The 22,737-nt window shown below is 46.2% G+C and overlaps 1 protein-coding gene across 1 annotated transcript in view; it reads right to left on the bottom strand.

Annotated features, from left to right (window-relative positions):
* The window catches only part of SLC12A8 (solute carrier family 12 member 8), a gene marked incomplete at both ends in the record, with an annotated part of 49,608 nt that overhangs the window by 10,318 nt on the left and 16,553 nt on the right, over positions 1-22,737 (bottom strand). Inside the window, 6 exon segments of the mRNA XM_082001451.1 lie at positions 1,613-1,759; positions 3,667-3,723; positions 3,725-3,772; positions 4,946-5,033; positions 6,320-6,407; positions 13,787-13,900. Of these exon segments, the coding sequence (XP_081857577.1) occupies positions 1,613-1,759; positions 3,667-3,723; positions 3,725-3,772; positions 4,946-5,033; positions 6,320-6,407; positions 13,787-13,900 (542 nt within the window).

The following is a 22,737-nucleotide window of genomic DNA, read 5'->3' as shown; positions in this document are numbered from 1 at the left end:
TAAATTTGTTAGCTCTCCATAAACCAAATCTAGACAAGTTTCAAAGTGGCAGAGGGAAGGATGGGGGAAAGTGATCTGCCTTTGCTTTCTCACCTCTTTTTCAGCCCTTCCCATCGTGGCACTCTGCCCGGACAGAGTTCAGAGCAGAAAATTTGACAGAAAGACAGAAAACTATCAGAGAAGAGAGGGAATTAGCTTTGCAGTCAACTTTGCTAAGTCACTGAGAATTTGGCAAGGGTTGCCAAGTGGAGAACAGCCTGTTCTGGGATGGCCTGACAGCTGCCTTTCAGGAGCTGGAAGTTTTTGCTGCCATTATTGTTCCTGCTTCCCCTATGATTATTACCATTTATTATTACTATTGCTATTATTATTACTACCTTAATTTTAGAAAATTACCTTGAGAAATATAGAATACAGTATATAAAATTATTATACTTATAAAACACATATTAAAAATATTCATAAATACCAATATTGTAAAATATTTTTCTGTATTTGTAAGCCTCTCTGAAGGAGCAAAATATCGTAAGGTTTTTTCTAGCTGCTCAGTACAGTTAGGTGCTGCAGGTTATTGAGAGCAAGGGAATTATTTTCTCCCTGTTTAGAAGAAGGGAAAACCATAAAAAATAGTTTGCTCTGAATGTATAGTCCGAGACTACAGAGTCCTTAGTGACTGGTACTCTGACTGATCTCAGCAGAACAACTCACGTGAATGAGGATTATTTATGAATATGACAAGGAAAAAGCCTCTTGTCATATTCAAAGCAAGGCCTTGTTTCAAAGCACATCTAAAGCTTAGCAGCCGCCTAGCTTAACCTTTCAAATCTATACTTTGTTTTTATTTTATAGTGTCCAAGAGGCACCTTATCTTACAAAGAAGAGTCCCCTTCTCCAGTGCACACAGACTGAATCCACCGTACCGCAACTACTCACGTACTCAGCTATGAGGTAATCAGAGAGGATAGGAAGAGCTCAAGGAAAAGGTGCAGGAAAGAAGAAAAAAGAAAAAAAAAGAAAAACAGATTAAGAGGTGCATTGCACCAAAGTGCCTGGACAAAAGCTTCAGGCCTCTGCCCTGGACAGGAGGGCAGGGAAGAGCTAGGTGCCTGCCTCGGTCACGGATAGGAACACTACCAGTGTAGATAAGGCGTCTGCAAAAGAAATCATGGGTAAAGTTGCATCATAAGCAGCTATTTTACTGGGGGCATCTCGAAAGAGGTGGGTCCGAGGGAGGGAGGGGACCCACAGGTCGGGAGGGCTGTCCACGCGTGGGGGACCGGGGCGCAGAGGTGGGTGAGCGAGGGGCTGGGGCGAAGCAGGGCTGCTCCTGCGCGGTGCTGAGCCCCGTGGGAGGGCTCAGGGCAGAGGCGGTGCAGCACGGGCGACAGGCAGGGAAAGGACCAGGGCAGCTGGGCTCTTGTTTTTTGAATAAATCCACTCATTTCCTGGCTTTTCTGCCTACTCTAGGGTACCAGATCCCAAGCCTTCCCCTCCTTGCATTTCATACATCTCCCATCTCACTCCACAGACACACGGAAATCCTGGCTTCTTGAACCAACAGTTTTCCTTCAGGTGAAGGTTTGAGAGCAATCTCAGGGAAAGGATGACTAACCCCACGTCCAAGGAAGGCGAGCATGGGGATCACGTTCTCCTGGGCGATGCACTGCAGGATCCTGGGTGCTCCATACAGCCCCCCCATGCAGGAGGCCAGGGACGAGATGTACAGTCCCAGCAAAAACAAGAAACCCACCAAGGATACCTGGAGGAAGCAGAGAGAACGCAAAGTTGATTATATTGTTCACTAAAGACTGATGAGCAGTTTTAAAGACGTGTCTTTTAAGAGATCACATATATTTTGTAACATTGCAAAATTAACAGAGCGAGCGGTGGGAAAGGAGCAATTTAACTGCTCTGTGGTATAAAGTGCAAGCAATTAATACAGGAAAATTATCCCATAAAAGTAATTTAATACTGAACATCCTGTACCAACAGAGCTCATATCCAAGAAATTCTTTGTCACTTGGAGCAACTGCAGCAAAGCAGCAGCTATTAGATTCCCCTTAAGTAACTGGAAGTGAGTTTATTTCAGGAAAGATCACTTATATACAGAGCACATCGTGCAGGAAAAGCTTCCCAGGCTTCCAACCATCCAAAACAGGAAGACAAACACCCCTGTGTCCCAGAGGGGAAAACCAATCCTGAAAGAATATCCACAGTAAAACCAAATTGAAATTGCCACTTAAACAAATGGCATCTCAAAAAATACGCTCTGAAGGATATAATACAATGACCTTATTTTCCTGTCTTCAATGAGAACAGAATTTCCTTTGGCCAACATGAAACATAAGAAAGTCTTTAAAGCCACAGTGCTAACAAGGCTGGGTTTATTACCAGTTTCTAGAGAGCTCCCTTTCGATCGGGGAGCATCTCCTGCACCGTGGGGGGAAAGGAGGGCAGCTCATGGTCTACCACACAGAACTGAAGGACTGGGGTCCCCCTGCACAGGTCTCCACTGTCAAGTGCTGCAAGCATAGGCAGCACATCTTAAAAAAACCCACCCAAAACCACAAAACCCCACAATATGAACATGGTGCAAGAAAGCTTTGACATGGGAGTGCTCCTGGTACCGTGGCGTGAGGGTGTGGGCAGACACAGCCAAGGAGACTAAGGTCTAGGGTCACCTGAGCCGTCAAGTCCTGTAAGACCACACAAGTCTGACAGCCCACAGCCAGCCACAGAGAAAGGCAAATCACAGGGAGTAACGCCGGCAGAAAGGCCAGGCAGGGAGAAAACCCTCACATCTTGGTCCAGATCTGTCCTGCCATACTCCACTGAAGCGAGCTGCCGCAGGTGCTCGCAGACGTCCATGGCAGAGGACAGCGTTGAATGCAGGTCTACTGTGTCCCATGCGTCCTTCGCTCCCACCCCTCCTCTCATGGAAAATAAGGTCTAAATGAACATGGGTCCTCCCAGCTTCTGCCCCTGTTGAAGTCAGGTGGCACATGCTTTATTAGAAGGTATCACAAAAATTTACATGGCTAAAGATGATTCAAGCTACATCTGCCTTTTCCCTTATTTATTGAACCTGCACACAGAAAAAAAAAGGAGGTTGGGTAAAAAGCCATAAAATGCTTGCTGTTTGGGGAAGGTGTGTAAAATTAACCTCATGGTCCAGAACTGTACAAACCGCCTACCACAACATTTCTTTTCTCCATGAAAATCCACTCGGCCTTGTGAATTTTATCTTGTGGGACAGAAGAAACTTGAGAGAAAGACGAGCAGGGATCAGCTTCCATTAGACTAATGGACTTGATGGGGAATCTTATGAGCGTAACTTCCCTTCCCTCTCCTCTAATCCTGCCCTGCGCTGAGAAATACTTGGAAGAAACAATCAGTTGTGCCAGACATCATATATTATTTTAGCTGCCAAAAATTCTTGCATTTAAATGTACTACTTGACATTCAAATCAGGGTTAGAGGGGAAGAGTCCTTTTCACCGAGGCTGATGAAAAGGTTTGCTGGTGGTTTTGAGCACGGAGAGCGTGAATGCTTTGTAAGAAATTGGCACTTCGAGATCATTAGAAGTGAAATTACTGAATCTCATTTTTATGTTTAAAAAGCCAAAAAAGTGTTGTAAGGGAGAAAAGCAGCCAAGCACTTGCTCACCTGTGAGTGACAGAAACGAAGAGTTTGCGTCTTGGATGTGTAATGATCTCTTCCCCCCTCCCCCTCTCTGAACAAAGTCATTAAAATCTAAAGCAGCTTGTAATAACTCAAAGAAGCAACATGAATATTGGGATTGCACTATTGTTTTGTACCATACAAGGGAAAAGAAAACTGAATTTCCTTTTGTGTGGTTTTCTTTGGTTGGTTGGTTTTTATACTTAATATTATTAAATATCTTCACATCTTTACTGGGAGATTTTTCCTCTTCCCTCCCCAGGAGGTTTTAAAGTTAAAACATAGCTTTAACAGTCTCTTTCTCTTCAGCTGATTCATGTAAAGCTGATTATTTTAGTTACTGCACTTTTTGTCCACTAAAGCTGTCACATTGACATACAAAGACGTGGCCTTAAAGAAGGTAGAGTCATTCTTTTTTCCCCTGAAACAGAGATGATTTTTCACCTTAGCAGGAAGCGGCAGGAGCCCCACCAATAATCTGGAGTTTGTTTTGGGGGCTGATGAAAGTCTAGACTTTCACAATTACTTAGAGAGAAAACGAAACCAGAGTTTCAATTTGATATTTTAGCTTAAAACCATGTTACAAATCAAATAAATGGCAAACATCTCGATTTTAAATTAATCACAAAAAATAGCGTCAAATATGATGAACCCGGGATTTTGGATAACACTGAATAACAGAAAATTATACCCCATATCCCATTTAAATTAAGACAGTGACAAACACCAAAATCTTTTGCTCTCTTTTTAAAGGCTTGCAACGATAAGGTTCATTGCCTGTAACGCTGCAGACCTCCCTCATGTATATACACTCATGTGGAATGTCTCGAGTTTAATAATCCTATTGCTCGCCCTGCAATTACAGCCTGCTAGATATGGAAATGTAAGCCTCGCTTGACTTAGTAAAGATAAGCAGTGGGGTTCTTTAGAGATTTCAATTTGGTCTAAGCTTTCACCAACAAGAAAGGATACATTGAATAAAATACAGCATTTATCATTAGACCACATTAGCATATTTTAGCTCTTAAAGCCATTGCCGGGTGATTATGCCAAGATTCAGCATTACTGGATACGCCGGTGAATGCAAAGCTCTTCAGATCAATTGTACACTGGGACTTGCAACGGGGAAATCCCCCTGAATCTCAATGAGGGATGGGTACCCGAATTCCTTAGGCTTTTGGAAAAGATCAAGAATTCAATAAAGCATATGGCAAGCCAAAAGCACCATTATATAAAACCACACTGGGTTATTTGAACAAGTTACCTTCTCTGCTATCATGAAGTCATAGCGGAGTGACTGACGGGTACAAATGGCTCCCAGCAAAAAAACGAAGACCATGTACAGAAACCACCTGAGAAGAGCAAAAATAAATTATTATTTTTCCAGCAAGAGAAGACCATTGAGAATTCTGCCCATTAGCAGAGCCAGGAGGAAGCTACCTGCAGTCTTGATGTGGGCATGGTAGGGATAACACAGTCCTGGGGACAGACTTTTTAGCACGGCCTGTAGCAATAAGACATGGGGTAACGGTTTTAAACTAAAAGAAGGCAGATTTCAACTAGATATAAGGACGAAATTTTTGACAACGAGGGAGGTGGTAGATGCCCCATCCCTGGAAACATTCAAGGTCAGGCTGGACGGGGCTCTGAGCAACCTGATCAAGTTGCAGATGTCCCTGCTCATGGCAGAGGGGATGGACTATATGACCTTTAAGTGTCTCTTCCAACCCAAACCATTCTATGATTCTGCAGGTACACAGGTCCCCTTGTCTGGCAGTAATGATAAACACCACAGCCAGCCTGCTCCACAACTTCAGTCATGATCCTCCTTTGGTGTCTCTGGCACTTCCATTACTCAGGTGGTGGGATAAGCTAGACTGTCTGCAAAGTCCAGACAGCAGAGATGTGAATGACCACAGTCCATCCATCTGCGGTACTTCTGTGTCCTGTGGAATCCCTTCACTTAAAACAAGCACCAATTTCAGCAGGAATCCCTATAAATTCCGAAGACCTTTCCTTTCTGTCTGAACCTTGGTACACAATTAAAAGCAGTAATTTCAAAAGCAGTTATGTGGCAATGAAAAGAGGCAGGAAAACCAATTGAGGTTTTTTTTTTCATTATGTGACAGTATTTTACTCCTGGAAAGCAGCATTTCCCAGGGGACAGCACTGCTCAGGGATGCAGGGCTCCTGCGTTCCCCTGGCCTTGCAGGTGGGTAGGTCATCTCATCTGTCTTGGCCATATTTTCCCAGTAATAAAAATTAGATGTTTCAAATATTTTATACTTTTATACGTTCTATTCAAACAGAAAAAGAAAGCACTTTGAAATCAACAGCAATAAGTGACAAAAACACGCACCCCAAGCCTTCAAGAGCTTTGCATCCCACTCTGGGACAGCTGGGCTGCAGCACCAACACAGATCCCACCCAGTGGAGAAAGGACCGATTATATCTGCGTTAATGAACCTCTTCTCTAACCAACCCAGAGTAAGTGGTGGTAATGGACAGTAATTTGAATGAGAGCCAGACTTTAATTTTCCAGATGGCTGAGTAATAAAAGGTTGATGGGAATATGAAATGCATTGGTCACATCCAGGGCAGTCTCCAAAGAGTAAATTTTCCCCAATCTGTGACTTACGAGGTGCCAATAGCGGCCAGAGACCCCAGGGGGATGTTGGCAGCACGCTTCTGGAGATCTCCGCTCATATTGAACCCAGCCATCACACCTGTGTTTTGTGGACATAAACACAATTCAGAGTTAACCTAAGTTATAGCATATAAATATTATAATATGTAGTATAAGTTAATCAATCAGCTAATTGATTGCTTCAGAACAGTAACTATACCACTTCATTGCAATTCCACACACAAGAATACCGGGTCCCACTGACTGCTTGGTAAGAAACTATTGATGTCTTTAATAGAAGCAAGCCACCACCAACATGTCTACAAAGAACCCTTTGTCCAGTTTGAACAGTGCTGGGAGGAAAGGAAAAAAAAAATAATGCCGAAATCTGAACAAAACTCCTCTTATCTTAAGGCAAACCTCACAGAAGACAGTGCTGTCCCATTGTTGAAAATAAAAATGCCATCGTTCATCACGGCAGCACATTCAGCAGGTGGTACTACCCCCCCAGAGCAGATCCATTACAGTTCCCTGTATTCATGGGGGGACAACTGCCGTTACAAAATGACCTGTCCTGCCCATGTTTAATGACGATTATATGCACATTTAGCAGAGGTAATAACAGCGAGGGAATAACTCAGCATGTAGGTGGCACCTTCCAGCCAAGGGATCTGCTTTGGAAGGAGGCATTATCTCTACTTTGCAGATAGGAAAACAGAAGCGCTGAGAGGGCAAGTGATTGTCCCAGCGTCACGTAGAAAACACATGGCAGGACTAAGAATAAAGTACTGAACTGTTATTTTAGGCCAGAGTACAGGGTATTGTACAATCAGAGACAGTCCTTAGCCTAAAAAATTACCATCTAAAGACATAAGAAAGGGAAACAGGATGGAGGAAAGGATGATTAAAGTCTCCATGTTGAGGCTAGGAACCCGAGGTACAAATTGATTAAGAGGCTTTGTCCATAGTTGAAGGAGAAGTCATACCAGACTTGGCAAGAAAATACAACTTCTCTTGGCACATTATCCCAAAACTTTTCCTAGAAGACTTCAGATATCTGCTATAAATTTAAAAAAAAGTTATTTAGAATCCTGATGAGAATTTGGACAATTTGAAGGCAGGACAGAGCCTTTTAAGACACTAAGTTCTGCCCATCACTGTCCCACCCCCCAGATGTCAGACTAACATCTTCATAAGGATGCGTGGGCCAGGTGACAGCCAGCAGGGCTCACGGGACGGTCCCTGGGAGCTGGGGTGAGATCACCAGAGAACAACAATGAGGAGGAGGACGCCAACGCCACGGCACTCACAGCATCTGCCAGCCCCAGCAGCAGGAGACCAGCTGTGCGTCAGTCCACCACTCGGCTGCCAAGTCCAGCAGTCATTCCTCGTTTCCAGAAGGCACAAGAATGACGAAGTCAGTCTCTGAGGCTGCAAGTCTGAGTGGCTGTAGCTCTAAGTCAGCGACAACCCATTGCATTTTAAAGCTGAAACACTGACTGCTGCTTGGGAGGGTTTTCTCCCAAGACGAAGGGTAGACAGGAGCTGTGGGACAAATCTCACGTAAAGGGGACAAACCCAGCTTGGACCTTGCATGGACACCGACGGACTGCCAACAGGGAGCAGCAGCTGGGCTGCTAACCAGGGAACAGGGGCTGATCTCCCTGCTCCATCCCAGGTTTTTCTGTTCCATCTTCATAGCTCCATATCCCTGTCTGCTAGATGGGAACCGTAACACCTCATCTCCTCGCTGTGCTGCCGTGAGGATAGTGCATTAATGAGTACAAGGCACTCGCATGTTGCCAAACATATCAGCTAAGCATCCAGGGCTTTATTTATTTATTACTAATATTTCGACTTTGATCATCCCTTTTTTTTTTTCCCCTTGATCATCCCACCCAGAAGCCATCTTTTTCTGTCACCTGCACAAAGCCAGAGCCCCATCAGTCCCCACGGGCTTCTGGCATTCCTCAGCTCCTGGAAAAGCTGTCCTCCAGATTCAGACCAGATTTGAATCCTTGACACCATACCGAAAACATTACAAATCAAAAAGAGTTCTTAATTTTCTCCTGGAAGACTACTCCATGGACCTACTTCTGAGCAGCACTGCTAAAAGCCCGTCAGCTGGTGCACTTTTCCCCACATAAAGCTTCCAAGTGCTGTTCAAGCACTGCTCCTTTTAAACAGCTACACCATAGCCTTATCTGGAGGTGAGAAAAGTTAGGAAGGTAGAATTGCATGGAAATGGTCACAGACATCATGGTACATGAAGCCTCTATGAAGCACTCTCCAGTGACATGCTACTTTGCAGTTTGGGGGCAAAGCAGGAAGCCAAGAATACTCTGAATTTTTCTTCCGAAGGGAGCAAACTATTGTCAGAAGGACAGCTGTTAATCTCATGTGCCTCTTGGGCAAGTTTCCCAAACATCTGGCACCACCTCTAAATCTTCCAGCTTGAGCTTGACTCACCTCTTCCTCGTCCAAATTCCTACCTCAGCAAAGCACTGGGGAAACACCAAAATGGTGTTTTCTGGACTGAATATGAAAAAGTTGAAGACATGCGAGTCATCTGCACAGCAATGACTGCACAGCCCAGGCCACCTCATTGCCTCCCTCCTATACACCCATGCATATTCAGGAACAGTCAGGAGATGACCTGCCAGAGCCCACACTAGCAGGATCTTGAGATCGATGACTGACCTCCTGCCCTGCAGCGACCAGGGGTCAGACCTAGGCTAGTGCATACCATTAGTTTCTGTCAGGACTCCCAGGTCACCAGTGTCTCATGGATTCCGCTGCCAAAGGCCACCACAGAGGGAACCAACATGGATATTCTCAGCCACTCAGGCCAAATCCATCTCCTCTGTGCTGTGACTATGCCTCAGACCTGACTAGTATAGAAGGATGGACAATCTGGTAGTACAGGCATATGGACAATGCTAAAGTCACCTCTCCATCACCACCCAAAAAGTAATTTTCCAGACAAGATGACAGCTGCCAAACAGCAGTACTGAGAAGGTCTTCTGCGAGCAGCAGACTAACCACCCCACTTTTCAATGAAAGGACAACCTGATTAATTTTCAAAAAAACCTAAACAAGCTCCACCATCCATAGCTTTGGTCATGCCCTGCCAGAGAACTGGTCTGACCTGTGAGTAACCACAAACAGCCTTTCCAGGGTCTCTAGCTGCTCAACAGAAGAAAAACCCTACACTTGCATGTAAAATTCAACAACGTAGAGAAGTTGGGGCATTCCTTCCTCCAGACACAGACCTGTCCCTAGGGAAATGGCCAATCCCTTCTGAACTCAAGCAATCATATCTGCAGATTGTCCATGGAGAAAATTATCCACCTCTCTGTTTCAGTGAGATAGCAGGCTGGATTTTCCACACTGGCTATTATCTCAAGAGAGCAGCAGATAATGACAAAGCTTCTGGACAAGGAAACAGGCAAACACGGTCAACTCTGCCAGGAAATTATGGCTGAGACAGTCTGTACATTGCTGCTATTCCCAGCGTAATCCTGTCCTGGGCATCATCCAGGCAGTGGATACGTGCATGAGGGGACCACCTACATTGTACATTAGTCACAACCACCAACTCCACCAGCTCTGGCTTCTAACTCCACCAGCTATGGTTTGTAGCTGCCGATATGACTGCTTGCAAACACCCATTACATTTCCCAGTGAATTTACTACAAAATATAAAAGGGTTTCTTTTTTCCTTCACCCAAGAGATGAAGAATGGAAAATCTTAGATAAGAATTGTAGCTAATTTTTTAAAAGGGCCAAATTCTCCACTGATGTAAGCTGGCATCTCTCCATAGACTTCAATGAGTTGTGCCAGTTTACATCATCTGATAACTTAGCCCAAAACTTCTAAATCTATTTGCTGTCATTTTGCAAGTGCCAAATACGGCTTATTTCAGAACTGGTTTCAGTACGATATTTTCCACGAACGCCGCTTCAAACGTCGTCTTACTTTCTTGTATCGCATGACAACACACTTCTTTCATTAGACAGAAAACCTTGGGGATTTAGTAGAAAAAGAAAAACATTCTCTGCACAACAGATATGACATTTAACTCCTTTTTAAAAATGCGTTGGTGGTTGCGCGGCTGCTGCTAGGAGCTGAACATGGGCAGGCAGCTCCCGAGACTCCTTCCCCATGCAAAGCCCGAGTTAAGCGGGTAGCTGGCTGTTTGCGTATCACAGCACGGCAGCAAAACATGTGCATTAGGAAGGTATTTACAAACACACTGAAAAACATCTGGTTAATGCACAGAATCTCTATAGGGGTACGTTCACATCTTCCGTAGCAAGTACGTTAGTCTTTTTGATTGAAGCCAGCAAATCTGAGTCTTCCATGCCCATGCACTCCCATTTAGGCCAGCTCTAGATGTATGTTTTGGATCACTCAGCTACTTCTCTATTATTAAATGACAAATTGGGGGAATAAAGCCAGCTGCACTGCATATCCAGCTGAAATGGTTTAAACAGCTATTACCCAGGAAGCAAATGGACCAGCCTCTGCTTATCACTCCTCAACTGTAAAACCAGGATAACTTCACCGCGTTGCTGGAGTCATAGTAATAAAATATAGAGAAACAGAGAAAATAACCCAATCTGGAGCAAAACGATCCAAGGAGGATGCTTGTAGGAGGCAGCATGTCGCTACCGGTCTACGAAAGGCTGGGACAACCATCCCATCCCCTCCAGCCAAAGCACGTACCCGGTTTCTCCTCCTGCCCGTTTGGACCCAGCAAGGGTCTCCCTGCAGGTCCTGCTCCCCTTTCCCAAAGTGGTTGCCCCTCTTTGCTTTTGCAGCTACCAGCCTGTATTTCCATAGTTTGCATTTCACTGCTATTTCTGGTGGAAATGGGCAACTTAAGCCCACTTTTCTGTACATCCCAAAGACAACTTAAACCAGTTGAATTCAGATAACCATTTCAGAGGGAGAGTAAAGAGCTTATCCTGAAGAGATCAAAATAGTTTCACTTCAAAGAGAAACATTTCATCTCAGAAAGGCCCAAACATCTCATTTCACAATTTCCTAAACATTTTCTTTTTAAAACTTTGTTATCAAAACAGCATCTTATATTGTAAACTAGCATATGCTAAAAATTAAAAAGAGTAAACACAACGTTTAATAATAAAAGATAAACAGAACATTGCTGTGGGTCACAGAAATGTTTCAAACTGGCTCGAAGTAACCCCTCAAAGATAAACAACATACTGTTTCACTGAAACTCTCCCTGAATTTCTGACGCATCTTAACACAAGGGATTTTGCTTCCAGTGCTTTGGCCGGGTGACTGCGGGGGTCCCAGCAGAGGTGGGTACCCCTGGGGATGGTACGGGGCGGGAGCACAGACTGGAGGTGACGTTTGGGTATCCCTGCAGCTCCTTTTCACGCGGAGGCACTGGGGACTGACGCTGCCGCTCGCTCGCAACCTGCATCGCGCTGCCTGCCCTGCATCAGAGGCGCCGGCAATCCCACCGCATCTCTCCAGCCTGCTATTAATGCCACTGCCAAACTCATCCCTGAAATGTCACCTCCGATCTTGCAGCCTGCCTGTCCTGCTGGCAGGCTCAGGCTGCATCCAGGCAGCGCCTGCACTGTGGTGGGAACAGCTCTGCTCCAGCATGTGGGACCCCAAGAAACCCGGGGTCCCCGCTGCAGTCCGGGCATCGCACCCCCATCATGGGGGAGGAGGCGAGGTAAGCCAGCGTGGGTCAGGCGGGACACGGGGGAACTGCAGCCCCCACTCACTGCCCCAGCCCTAGGAGATGCAAGCTTTATTCCCAGCACTTCTGAGGTTGCACTGGGCTCCCCGTTTGTGATCTGCAGCAAAGAAGTCTTGACTTCCACCTTCTTAAAAATTTCTTAATCCGAGCACAGGTTCTTCTACGTAGGGCATCAAACACAACCCTATGTTTTATGAAGCTCCTGAACTTTGCAGTGCTACGAACAGCAATAACAGGAGCAATAGTGGTGTTATATGGTACCACTGGCACTGCTACTCCAAAGGAATAATTTAAATCCTGTAAATAACCAAGCAATTAAAACGAACTCATGAAAAAGCTGTGCAGCAACAGAAGTAATTATACATCAGCACAAACCATATTTTCAGAGAATGTTTAACATTACTACTGGTATTACTGTGGCTAACTAACAAAGCAACAGGCTGCCAGGACTTTAAATAAATTATATCTATTAGCTTTGGCCTTCTTCCTAGCAGCCAAGCATTAGCAGTGATGAGGAACCATTTAATATGGCTAAGCACGGTAATTTTCTGCACAGCTTTGTCATAACTATCACTTTTCTATAATCAGGGAGCTGGAAAAAACTGCTTTCCTGCATTGGAGACAGGGCTCATGGGGAAGGTCTCTTTCTTTGGCCAGGGGACCCGCTTGGGCCAGGCAGAATGACAAAAAAGAGGGCAGGAGCCAACTTCTCCATGGTGCCAATAGTTCAGGCAGGTGAGTTTTCCGGGAGGAAGTCTACAGAGAGGCAATAGCCAGTCTGATAGGCTGGGACAGAGGATTTCAAAGGAAAATTTGAAGTCCTGCACTAGGTGCACCTGACAAAGTGACTTCTGCTACTAGATTATTCCTCCAGACCCATCTGTTTCACGAAACCTTTTAGTCTGTCCCCCTGTATCACAGCAATTCTGCAAACAATTTCCAGTGAGTTGCTTAGAGATAATCCTCTGAAAATTCATTCTGTAATCCAAGGTTTCATCACTATGGAAACTGCTTATAATCGGTACTTTTTATAGCTTAAAAAACCCAGCATCAACAAAAGGTATTGTAACTCCAATTGATAGTTATTTCATTGCCACTGGAGATTGCCAGCTTTGGAAAAGGGACATGGATCTTCCTAGCAATTTAAGGGAATGAATAATATGAAAGCATCCAATTAAGCTCATAAGCGTGAGCTCTGTTGACATGCAAAGATGTATCCGTGACACCATGCAGAGAGTGGTGGGTCAGCATCATGAGTGATGGCATCAGCCCAGCTCGGCCACCTGCCTGCAGTAAGAATGGGAAAGTCCTCCTGTGCTCGTCCCACCCTCCCAGTGCAATCAAGTCATAAGGCTTATCTAATAAGATAAATCGTGATCAGCCCTTTTAAAAAGACTTGATACTTGGTGGCCTGACAGCACTGGCCAAGATCAGTGCCTGAGCCTTGTCCTTGGCAGGGAAGGATTTATACCACCACATCAACCCATAGAGCTGACCAGCAGTTTCTGACCACAAAGAGACAGAAGAGCACATTCAAGTGAACAGCAGAGGAGTGTGAAAAATTTAAGATGCTGGAGGAAAGCCTGAACATTTTGAATCGACCTCATGAGTCTGCTACGGCCGAGTGCGGTCCTGCTCGCCTTGCCTCACAGCCCAGAGGAACTCCCCTTGCTTCCACTCATCTCCAAGATATGACTGTGGAGGAAAAGAGGGGGAGAATAAAACTTAACTGTACCTGTGGCAGCTGGGAAAAACACTCCAAAAACAGTGAAGAAGGACTCTCCCTGGCTGTAGTCCGGCAGTGTGTTGTTGAACATAAGCTCTTCGGAGTAGCCGACGAAGCCGTGCTCTGCAAAGACACGGAGGGCGAGAGGGGAACCTCAGAAACCACAGGGACTGCAGGAGACCCTCCAGCCCGTTCTTGGTGACCACCCGTCCTCTAAGCACATGTGACAGCAGCGGCTGTTTCCAGGGATGGTTTGAAAGGATGAATGTCAACTTATTTGGTGGAGGGAGAAGCCAGAGAAGAGGTCAGTGTGGTTACAAGGGTGCAAATGCCAGGGAAAGGTGCCAGCACGTCGAGAGGCACCACCAGGCTGGGCGGCTCTCGCCAAGCCAGAACACGGATCATATCGAGCCCTGTCTGCAAGCAAGCAGGACATCTTCCTGTAAAACCTGTCCATGGAGGAAAAGTGGCTGCAGGGATCAGCTAATATTTATATTTATTTATCCATGTCACTTTAATCCTCTTTCCAAATAGAGCAAAATTATGCTGCCATAAGACAACTGCATCCCTCAGCAAGCCCTCACACCATGTCAATTCTGTGTTTCTGCCGGTCAAGCTCCTGCACAGACAAGACCTGAGATATTCCCATGCTGTGAAGCTGCTACCAACACACCCAGTTTACACGCTGGTTGCCAATGAGCCCAGAGCCAACAAAGCCAGTTTGTTGCAGGGTGGGCTCTCCCTACACAACGGGTTTCCCAGCGGAGAAGGAATAAGGTGCTCTAACACTGCCCACTGCTGCGTTGTGCACTTACTCTTCTGATGCCATTGCTCCCCTGTTGCTGCATTATCCAAACCAGAGCTAAACATGGGGCTGTGCATCATGACCAGCTGCCCCCTTCCCAAATCTTCTGCAGATGTTTATCATGGCGCAACAAGGATCAAATGCCGTGACCTTGGGTTGTGCCCTGCTCCTCACATCGACTTCTGCCAAGTCTTTCCAAGGTCATACACACACAATTTTTACCTTCCAGACAAAAAGTTTTACAGAAGATGGGAGAGAGGCAAAAACAATGGGTGGGATATCAACGTCATGCAACTGGTTTACTGGGTATGTAATGGAGGATCCTGCTCCCTCACTTCACACTGGAGGGACGGGTCAAATTCTTCCACAAACCTGGAGTCGTCAGGAATAGTTGAGCCCCACAGCTGATGTGCTGTCAGGGCATTAATTAGGAAAGGTTTTAGATGCTTACAGGTAGAAAAGATAGCTCATGAAAGCAGGTTAAGGAATTAATGATACGTCTACAAAATTAATAATTTCATTTTCAACAGACAGTACTGCTTTTTAATGGAGTATCTTAATCTGTGGAAACTTCTCCCTGTCAGTAATCCAAATGCTCATGCCGGCTGGGGGTGGGAGGTGAGCAAAGTTGGTTCCTTTTTTCCTCTTGCCACTACAATCTATTTCCACAAGACATGTGACTGCAATAACTTGAATTTTCTCATTAGCAGGCAGGATGTTGTTTATAGCTGCACAGGGGATGGCCAGAAATTAAAGAAAGACTCCATCAAAGCTGTCCCATGCCTCAAAGACAACATTAATGACATTTGGACAATAGATTAAACCGGAAAATTAAATCAGAGCTCTGAACGCAAGACATATCCATTTAAAGTCTCTGAATATAACTAACCACAGAGCTTTGAAGTTGCTACAGAAAAATCCTATAGATAATCAAAAGTTTCCTACTACATCTGCATTCATTATGTTGCCCAAACATGGATGGAAACACACTGATAGAAGAGGTCTCCTGCTGCTAGGCTTTTTAAAAGCACCAGCTATCTTCACCAGGAAGAAGTCTCAGATGAGATTTAAGCTGGAATGAGCTCAGTGCAGCACACTGACCTGTGGACCCCATGGATGTCTGCAGAAAGTGCAGCTTCTGGAGGAATAAAGGGAGGATTTTGTGTAGGCTGTATGTTCCCACAACTCCAGACCCGAGCTCCTTCAACTGGAATTTGTGCCCACGACAGCCCAGCATGTGAGCTGGCTGTAAAGATCCCACCAAACTGCTTGAGGAAAATTTCAGTCCCTGGCCAAGGGATTTTTCACAAAGTATGTGCTCCTCATAGAAATGTTAATGATTCATTAATAAGACAAAAGGAGTGGGCAAAATATTCATGTCACCCCAAGGAGGACTGCAGACCTTCTCCAACTTGTGCTTCACAGCAGCAGCATCAAATATATCTATGCCACTCTTGACAAAAGTTTGTCCCACCAATTCTTAAAAATCTCCAGTGAAGTGGACTCTAGCCTCTCATATCTTACTGGTTTACTCTCATATTTTCCTGCCTCTATCATTTAGGTTTCCCCTATTGTCTAACCAAAATCACCCTGTTTGAAGTTCATGATGCTATTTCTTGCCTGATTCATAAGCTGTTTGCATTTTTTGATAGCATCCTTTCACCTACTGGAAACAGTCCCCATCCTGCATTGGCACAGTCAACTGTTTCTGCCAGGTTGTAAAACTTCATGTTTGTCTTCATCAAACCACAAATTGTCCTTTTCATACCACTTCTCCAGCTTGTGTGACGTCATCTGGAAGTCTGACCCTCTCAGCCAGCCCTTCCCAGCTGGGGGGGTCATCTGCGAATTGAATCTGCATATTCTCTTTTCCATCACCCAAGCAGTTAAGGAAAATACCAAATACACCAAACCGAAACCAGACCTTTGCAGAACCTCACCCGGCACAGCATCCTGCTTTGCAAGTGAACCATCTCCAACCAGGGTCTTCCAACTAAGGTCTATATAGTTCAATAATGGGCTGATCCAGGCTCTTCGGGTGCCTTATGTCTCCTTTCTCATACAAAAGACCAAGTATACAACCAGACCACATTTTCTGTGATACCATTTTGGCCGTGCCATGGCCAAAGAGAGACCACGAGACCCATGAGTCCAACATCTGACCTGCACCTGTGTGCATCTGACCCCTATTAATCTTAAGAAGCCAAACGATCCCTTGTGCTCCATCCATTCGTCTGCTGTTCCCTTTCCTATTGTATTCCCCTAAGTGTAAATCCTGGGTGGAAGAGACAAAGCCCAAAATCATGGCCAATGTCACTGGAACCACAGAAAACGACAGCTGTGGATTTGTTGAAAGAGCCATCGGATGCGCCTATGGCTCTATCCCACTTCTGCTTCCCTTCCTTGCGGCTCTGGCAGGCAAAAGGAAGCCCAGCCAATCCACATGTCCTCTCTATACAGAACCAGGAGCTTTCTTGTCTAATTAAAGAAAAGTTCATCCAAATGTTACTTGTTATTGCAACCTCATTTCTCAGTCAATCACCCTCCTGTGAAGCATATCTCGCATCCCTTTTCATCAGTTTTACGCCAGGATTTGCAATCGCCACCAATTTAAGCAAGCTATCGGCACGCGACCGCAGAGCCGAGAACAACTCGCTGTGAGTATCTCCTGGCTGCCCTCGTGCCTGCGACCAGAGGGAGTCATCTGTGACCTTTCAGCTGTCATATTAATGGGACTAATTGTAGCTGACGGGGCAATTGGGCTGAAAATCATCCAAAACAAAACAGGAATCAGCAACTGAGACCAATCGGTTAAACCAACAGAGCACTCGGTCGGTTGTTCACAGAGTCAATTATCCACATCCCATTGAAAGTGCACTTCAAAAGGACGAGCTTCGGAAGGAGGAGGGAAGGAAATGTGATAGAGTCTATATTTGGCTCTCTGATCTCCGAACAAGGAAAGATCTTTTTTTTTTTGTTTGTAAGAGGATCTTTCTCTCCAGCTAACTGCTGGGTATATGAGATCCAAGCCAGATTCCTCCCTCCTCGCTCATTTCAAAATGTTTGCCTGAAAAATTTTGCTCTCAATTAATTTATGCAACCCCACAACCTCTAAATCCTGCCTTTAATGATCCTGCTCTCAGCTGGCTTGCAGAGGGCTGGAGCTGAAGTGCTATAAAAAATCTTCCCAGTGTCATGCTAGAAGGAAAGGAATCTGGTTCCTCCTCTGTGCCATGTCAGCCGTATGGGAAATGCACAATAAAGAGTGGTAACAATTTATTTTCATCATTAGATACTCAATAAGAAGCAGGAAAATAATGGATTTCTCAAGTGGTTGAGCTGAAGTAAATAAACAACGGGGGAAAAAATTGACTTAGAGCAACATCTGAATTACCCCTGTGATTTCTGATGAATTAAGTCCTTTCAGTTGCCCTTATTAAAATGATGTAATAAACAATAACAAACACCTAGCAAGTTTCAAATGGAAGAGCTTCCAGGATGAGCATCCTCCATTCACAAGTGCAGGGGGACCACAGGGGGCTACAAATCAGCCTGATGCAGGCAGAGGAGGAGGAGAAGGACAAGGACAAAGAGGAGGAGGAAGATGGCCAGGATTCTCACATTCCCCCAGCCACCACAGAAGCTTGGGAGGAGGTACCAGCCTTTGGCTGGTTGCCACCGCTGCATCCCCCCTCCACCATGGCTGGTTTCCACGTTTGAGCTTTTCTTGCACTTTGTCCCAACTCTCACTCCATGGAAGAGGATGAAAGCAGTCGAGGATGTTTTCGGCACTCAGGACACCCCTTAGAAGGGTGGCCTCTCCATGAAGCCCGGGGTTTCAGAGCGGGACTCGAGGTTGGAGAAGGGGTGCGAGGCAAAGCTGTGGTTACGTGGGGTCAGGCCATTATGCAACGGCACAGAGGACGACGGCGCTGCCAAGTTCCAGGCAACCTGGAGCTCATTACAGATTAGTCAAATCTTGGCCAAATTCAATAAGCCTGTTCACAAGCTTAAGGTTAAGTAAACCCTGGCACCAAGGCAGGGGCTAAATAATACAAAAATGGAAAACCACCTTAAGAAACAGCTCCCAGAAGACAGTCACGTATTGCACTCTGCTTGTGATTAGAGATTTCAATTATGAAGGTGAATGCTGAAGGCTAGAAATGGTGAGATTTTTTTTCTTTTCCTAAATAAGTAAGACCACACATTCCTGCCTGGAAGGTACTTGCTGAGATTTGCTTTCAGTGGAACAGCTGGAAGTGTTTGTCTTGCAGCACATTTCCCAGATCTGATCCCAGTGCTTTCAGGATCCTGTGTGATGTAAGATATGGAGAGCCAAAGATTAATTATATATCCTTGGCATAATTATCTCCTCTCTATCTCTCTTTCCCATCTCTTCTTCCATCTCTAAACCTTTCTGGCATAAGCTCTGAAATCCAGACGTTCCCCTTGAACACCAGTCCAAACACATGCCCAGAGTGAGGTCCTGGTGCGGATGCCAGAGATACCTGGGCACACCAGTGTGGAGAAAACAGGGATGGTCCTCGCAGCCTGGTCCCACAGCTGCCATCCTCACCTGAACACACACCTCTGCAGTAAGGTAAAGTTTCACTCCTCACCAGCCACGTGCTTGCATTTTCCTCCTCCAAACTCTTAGCCGTGGGCAAGGTACGAGCCCAGGACTTCTGAGCTGTTAAGTCCCGGTGAGCAAGTCAAGCCCTGCCAGGTTGGTAACTCTCAGAAGTTGTGACCTGTCAGATGACTGTTGGGTGGCATAAACCAAATTAATTTCTACATAGATTAAAGTGCTCTACCGCAGGGAAGCAGTGAAATTCTCCCTCCAAAAGCCCTCACAATACTAATTCTTCCCCTGCCTGCAGAAGAAGTACTGTGTCCTGTTCTGGGCTCCCCAGTTCAAGAGAGACAGGGAACTTTTGGAGAGTCCAACGGAGGGCTATGAGGATGATTAAGGGACTGGAACATCTCTCGTATGAGGAAAGGCTGAGAGACCTGGGGCTGTTTAGTCTGGAGAAGAGAAGGCTGAGAGGGGACCTTATCAATGTCTGTAAATCTCTGAAGGGTGGCTGTCACAAGGATGGAGTCAGCCTCTTTTCAGTAGTGCCCAGTGACAGGACGAAGGGCAATGGCCATAAACTGCAGCGCAGAAAGTTCCACCTCAACATGAGGAAAAACTTCCTTACTGTGACGGTGACAGAGCACTGGAACAGGCTGCCCAGAGAAGTTGTGGAGTCTCCTTCTCTGGAGACCTTCCAAATCCGACACGTTCCTATGCAACCTGCCGTAAGTGATCCTGCCTTGGCAGGGGGGCTGGACCAGATGATCTTCAGAGGTCCCTTCCAACCCCTACCATCCTGTGATTCTGTGATCCATGGATGGGCTGGTGGTCACTAAACTCACCAAAATGTACTTACTACCCATAGCCTATCAGACAAGAACAGCATCTTCACTTGCCAAGGGAAAGTCAGGCATGCTTGGCTTTAATGAAGCAACATGTTGACGCCAAACCACCACCAGCAATAGGTTTTTCAGCATGCAACTGCAGATACACAGAATTAACCATCCTCATAGAAACTGTGGATGTGAAGAGATGGATACAAAGCCATGAATGTCATCCAAACCCCAAGGCCTTTTTATCTCTGTGTTCCCCCCACACTATGCAAACGCTGAAATTTAATTTGGGGCAACAAGCAGCACAGGATCCTCTGACACAGCCGCTCTGAATGATGCTCTGTGCTGACACAGCCACGCTCCGGATGGCTCTGGGCTTCCCCAGCGAAGGGGGTACTTGCATGTGCCGGAGAACGACGTGGGTCTGGCTGACTGCAACCACAGCCCAGCAATGCCACACAGCACACCCAAGCAAGGTCACTGAAAATGTTGCACCTCTCCAGCGGATTGGCATCATCAAAGAGGCATGAAGAGGGCACCGGGGTCATGAACAACACTTGAATCACCTTTCACAACAGAATAAAAAATAAATCAAAGTGGTGCAGTGGCAAGCCCCATCCCTCCGCATCCCTCTGTGCACACGCTTGGCTTCCTGTGTTTGGGTTTGTTTAACGCCGACATCAACAATGACATTTCCATCACTCTTCCAAGGCTGGGCCGCTTCTGCAGCCGTGCCTTTGCAACCACCCAGCTCCAGCTGCCAAGGTTCTCCCAATATTTTTTCCCAGGCAAGTCCAACACCACCATCGCTACTCCCAGGCTCTGCCCTACTGCTGCCAGCCTGGTACAGGGCAGGAGGAGGCAGAGGTGTAGGAGAAAAATGTGGAAAGGTTGGGAAGGAAAACAGTGAGAAGGAAGCAGTGCTGGAGGTGGACAGAATATGGTGTTTTTTCCATGCTACCTGTCCACTGCTGTGGGCTGACCCTCAGGCTGTGAGATGCACAAACACATTTTCACCAGAAAGTCCCCGTCCTCTAAGAGACGGGGAACTGGTGAGTCATGAAAGCAAAGTGCATTAAGAGGGAGAGCTGCGCTGGCAGGTACAGAGAATAAACATGACCTTTGCTGAACTCATACGGGGATACAAAAATGTTTTAACGTCTTACAGGACTCCTCCTGCTTCACTTGTGGATACACAAGTTTTAAGTGGAAGACTGGGAAGAAACAGAAGGAAAAGAGAAGAGCTGCAGGGGAGCAGAGCTGGAGGAGGATGGGGTGGACTGAGGAGACTGATGCCCCCATCTCCTGACAGCTACCGCTGGGCTCACCTACCCAAGGGACCACACTCACCAAACCCGGGCTGCCCTCTTCTGCATCCCCAGTGCAACGCGTGCGCCGCATGAGTCAGCGCGGATCAGCGCACGCTTCCTACGAGCCAGGAGCACATCTGCTCCATGCTGGACTTGTGGGCAGCAGCACAGCTCCATAGCTGGAGATGGGGCACGTGCAGCCCAGCCCAGCCAGAGAAGAACAAACACAGGACTTCTGATCCCTTCCCTGCAGATTCACCCTCTGTATGTCACAAATGACGTCATGCCTTGGGTTCATCTCAGTCCTCATGGCCACGTCCTGCCTGCTGACAGCTCCCACAGCCTCAGTATTTCTGCTTTGGGAGTCTTAAACTAGGTGAGGGAAAAAATAAAGATGAATTTTGGTGTTGAATACACGCAGGTCAATGATTATGCAGTGACAAAAATGCAGCTATTGCGCAATCAACACAACGGCGCGTGGCCACACTGACAGATCGGTGCAGAAAGACTGCAGAGCATCTGCTCGAGCTGCCAGGGCACCGAGAGATGGGGGATGTGGGAGCTCCACCCCACCCCAACCCGTGCCACTGCTGGCAGCCCTGAGCACAAAGTACTGGGAAGAGGAGGAGGTAAGAATGGGAGGGGACTACATGCCCCCCGTAATTTCATCCCCAAGTCCCAGTTAAACACATCTGCTATCAAAAGAGCTTGGAGCGACCACAGACCCCAAGTCACAGGCCGCAGGAGTCTCCCCACACGGCAGGGTGGTGCCAGGTGACAAGGAAGCGCCCCAGCCTTCCCCACGCCTTGCTGGCCACAGCAAGTGGCATCCTCAAAAATGGCAAACCAATGTCAAGCAGCAAGAGGCAGCCCGGGGCGGGGAGAGGAGCCCATCGCTATTTTTCCACTCATGGTGCACAAATAAGCTCCTATTTTACCATTAGCACTAGGGAGATGGTTTCATAAATTAGGACAAACAGCACACTTAGGTTTCAAATTTGTCAGAGCTGCAAGTAGCAAAAAATAGACAGCTTTTAGTGAAAAAAAAAAAATTTGACAAGACAGTGGCAGGGCGGAGAAGGATCAGAGCAATTTTAAAGAAAGAAGGAAAGGAGTTCTCTTGCCCAAGACTTTCTCTGCACCCATAATAAGCCCAGGAAACCCAAAATGAGAGCTTATGTAAAGTCTGTAATTGAAGGAGAGAAAGCCACAGTTAAAACAATCCAAAAAGGCCAAGCCCTGAGAAAGGCAACTCGAATCCCTTATCTTTTGATGGAAAAGAATGTGCTCCCTGAGATTAATGACGTGTTTACCCAAAAGGAAATCACCGCCCTTCTGAAGCAGCGAGTGTTTGTTCCTCCCGAGCCCCTGTTTTCTGCTCCAGAGTTGATCTCCCAAACCTCCTGTTTAAAGTCAACACACAATACGGCTTCCTG

This window comes from Phaethon aethereus, assembly GCF_964289735.1.
Source record: "Phaethon aethereus genome assembly, chromosome: 6".
NCBI lineage: Eukaryota > Metazoa > Chordata > Aves > Phaethontiformes > Phaethontidae > Phaethon > Phaethon aethereus.
The sequence above is the reverse complement of the archived record's forward strand: the minus strand, read 5'-3'. Positions and strand labels throughout refer to the sequence as shown.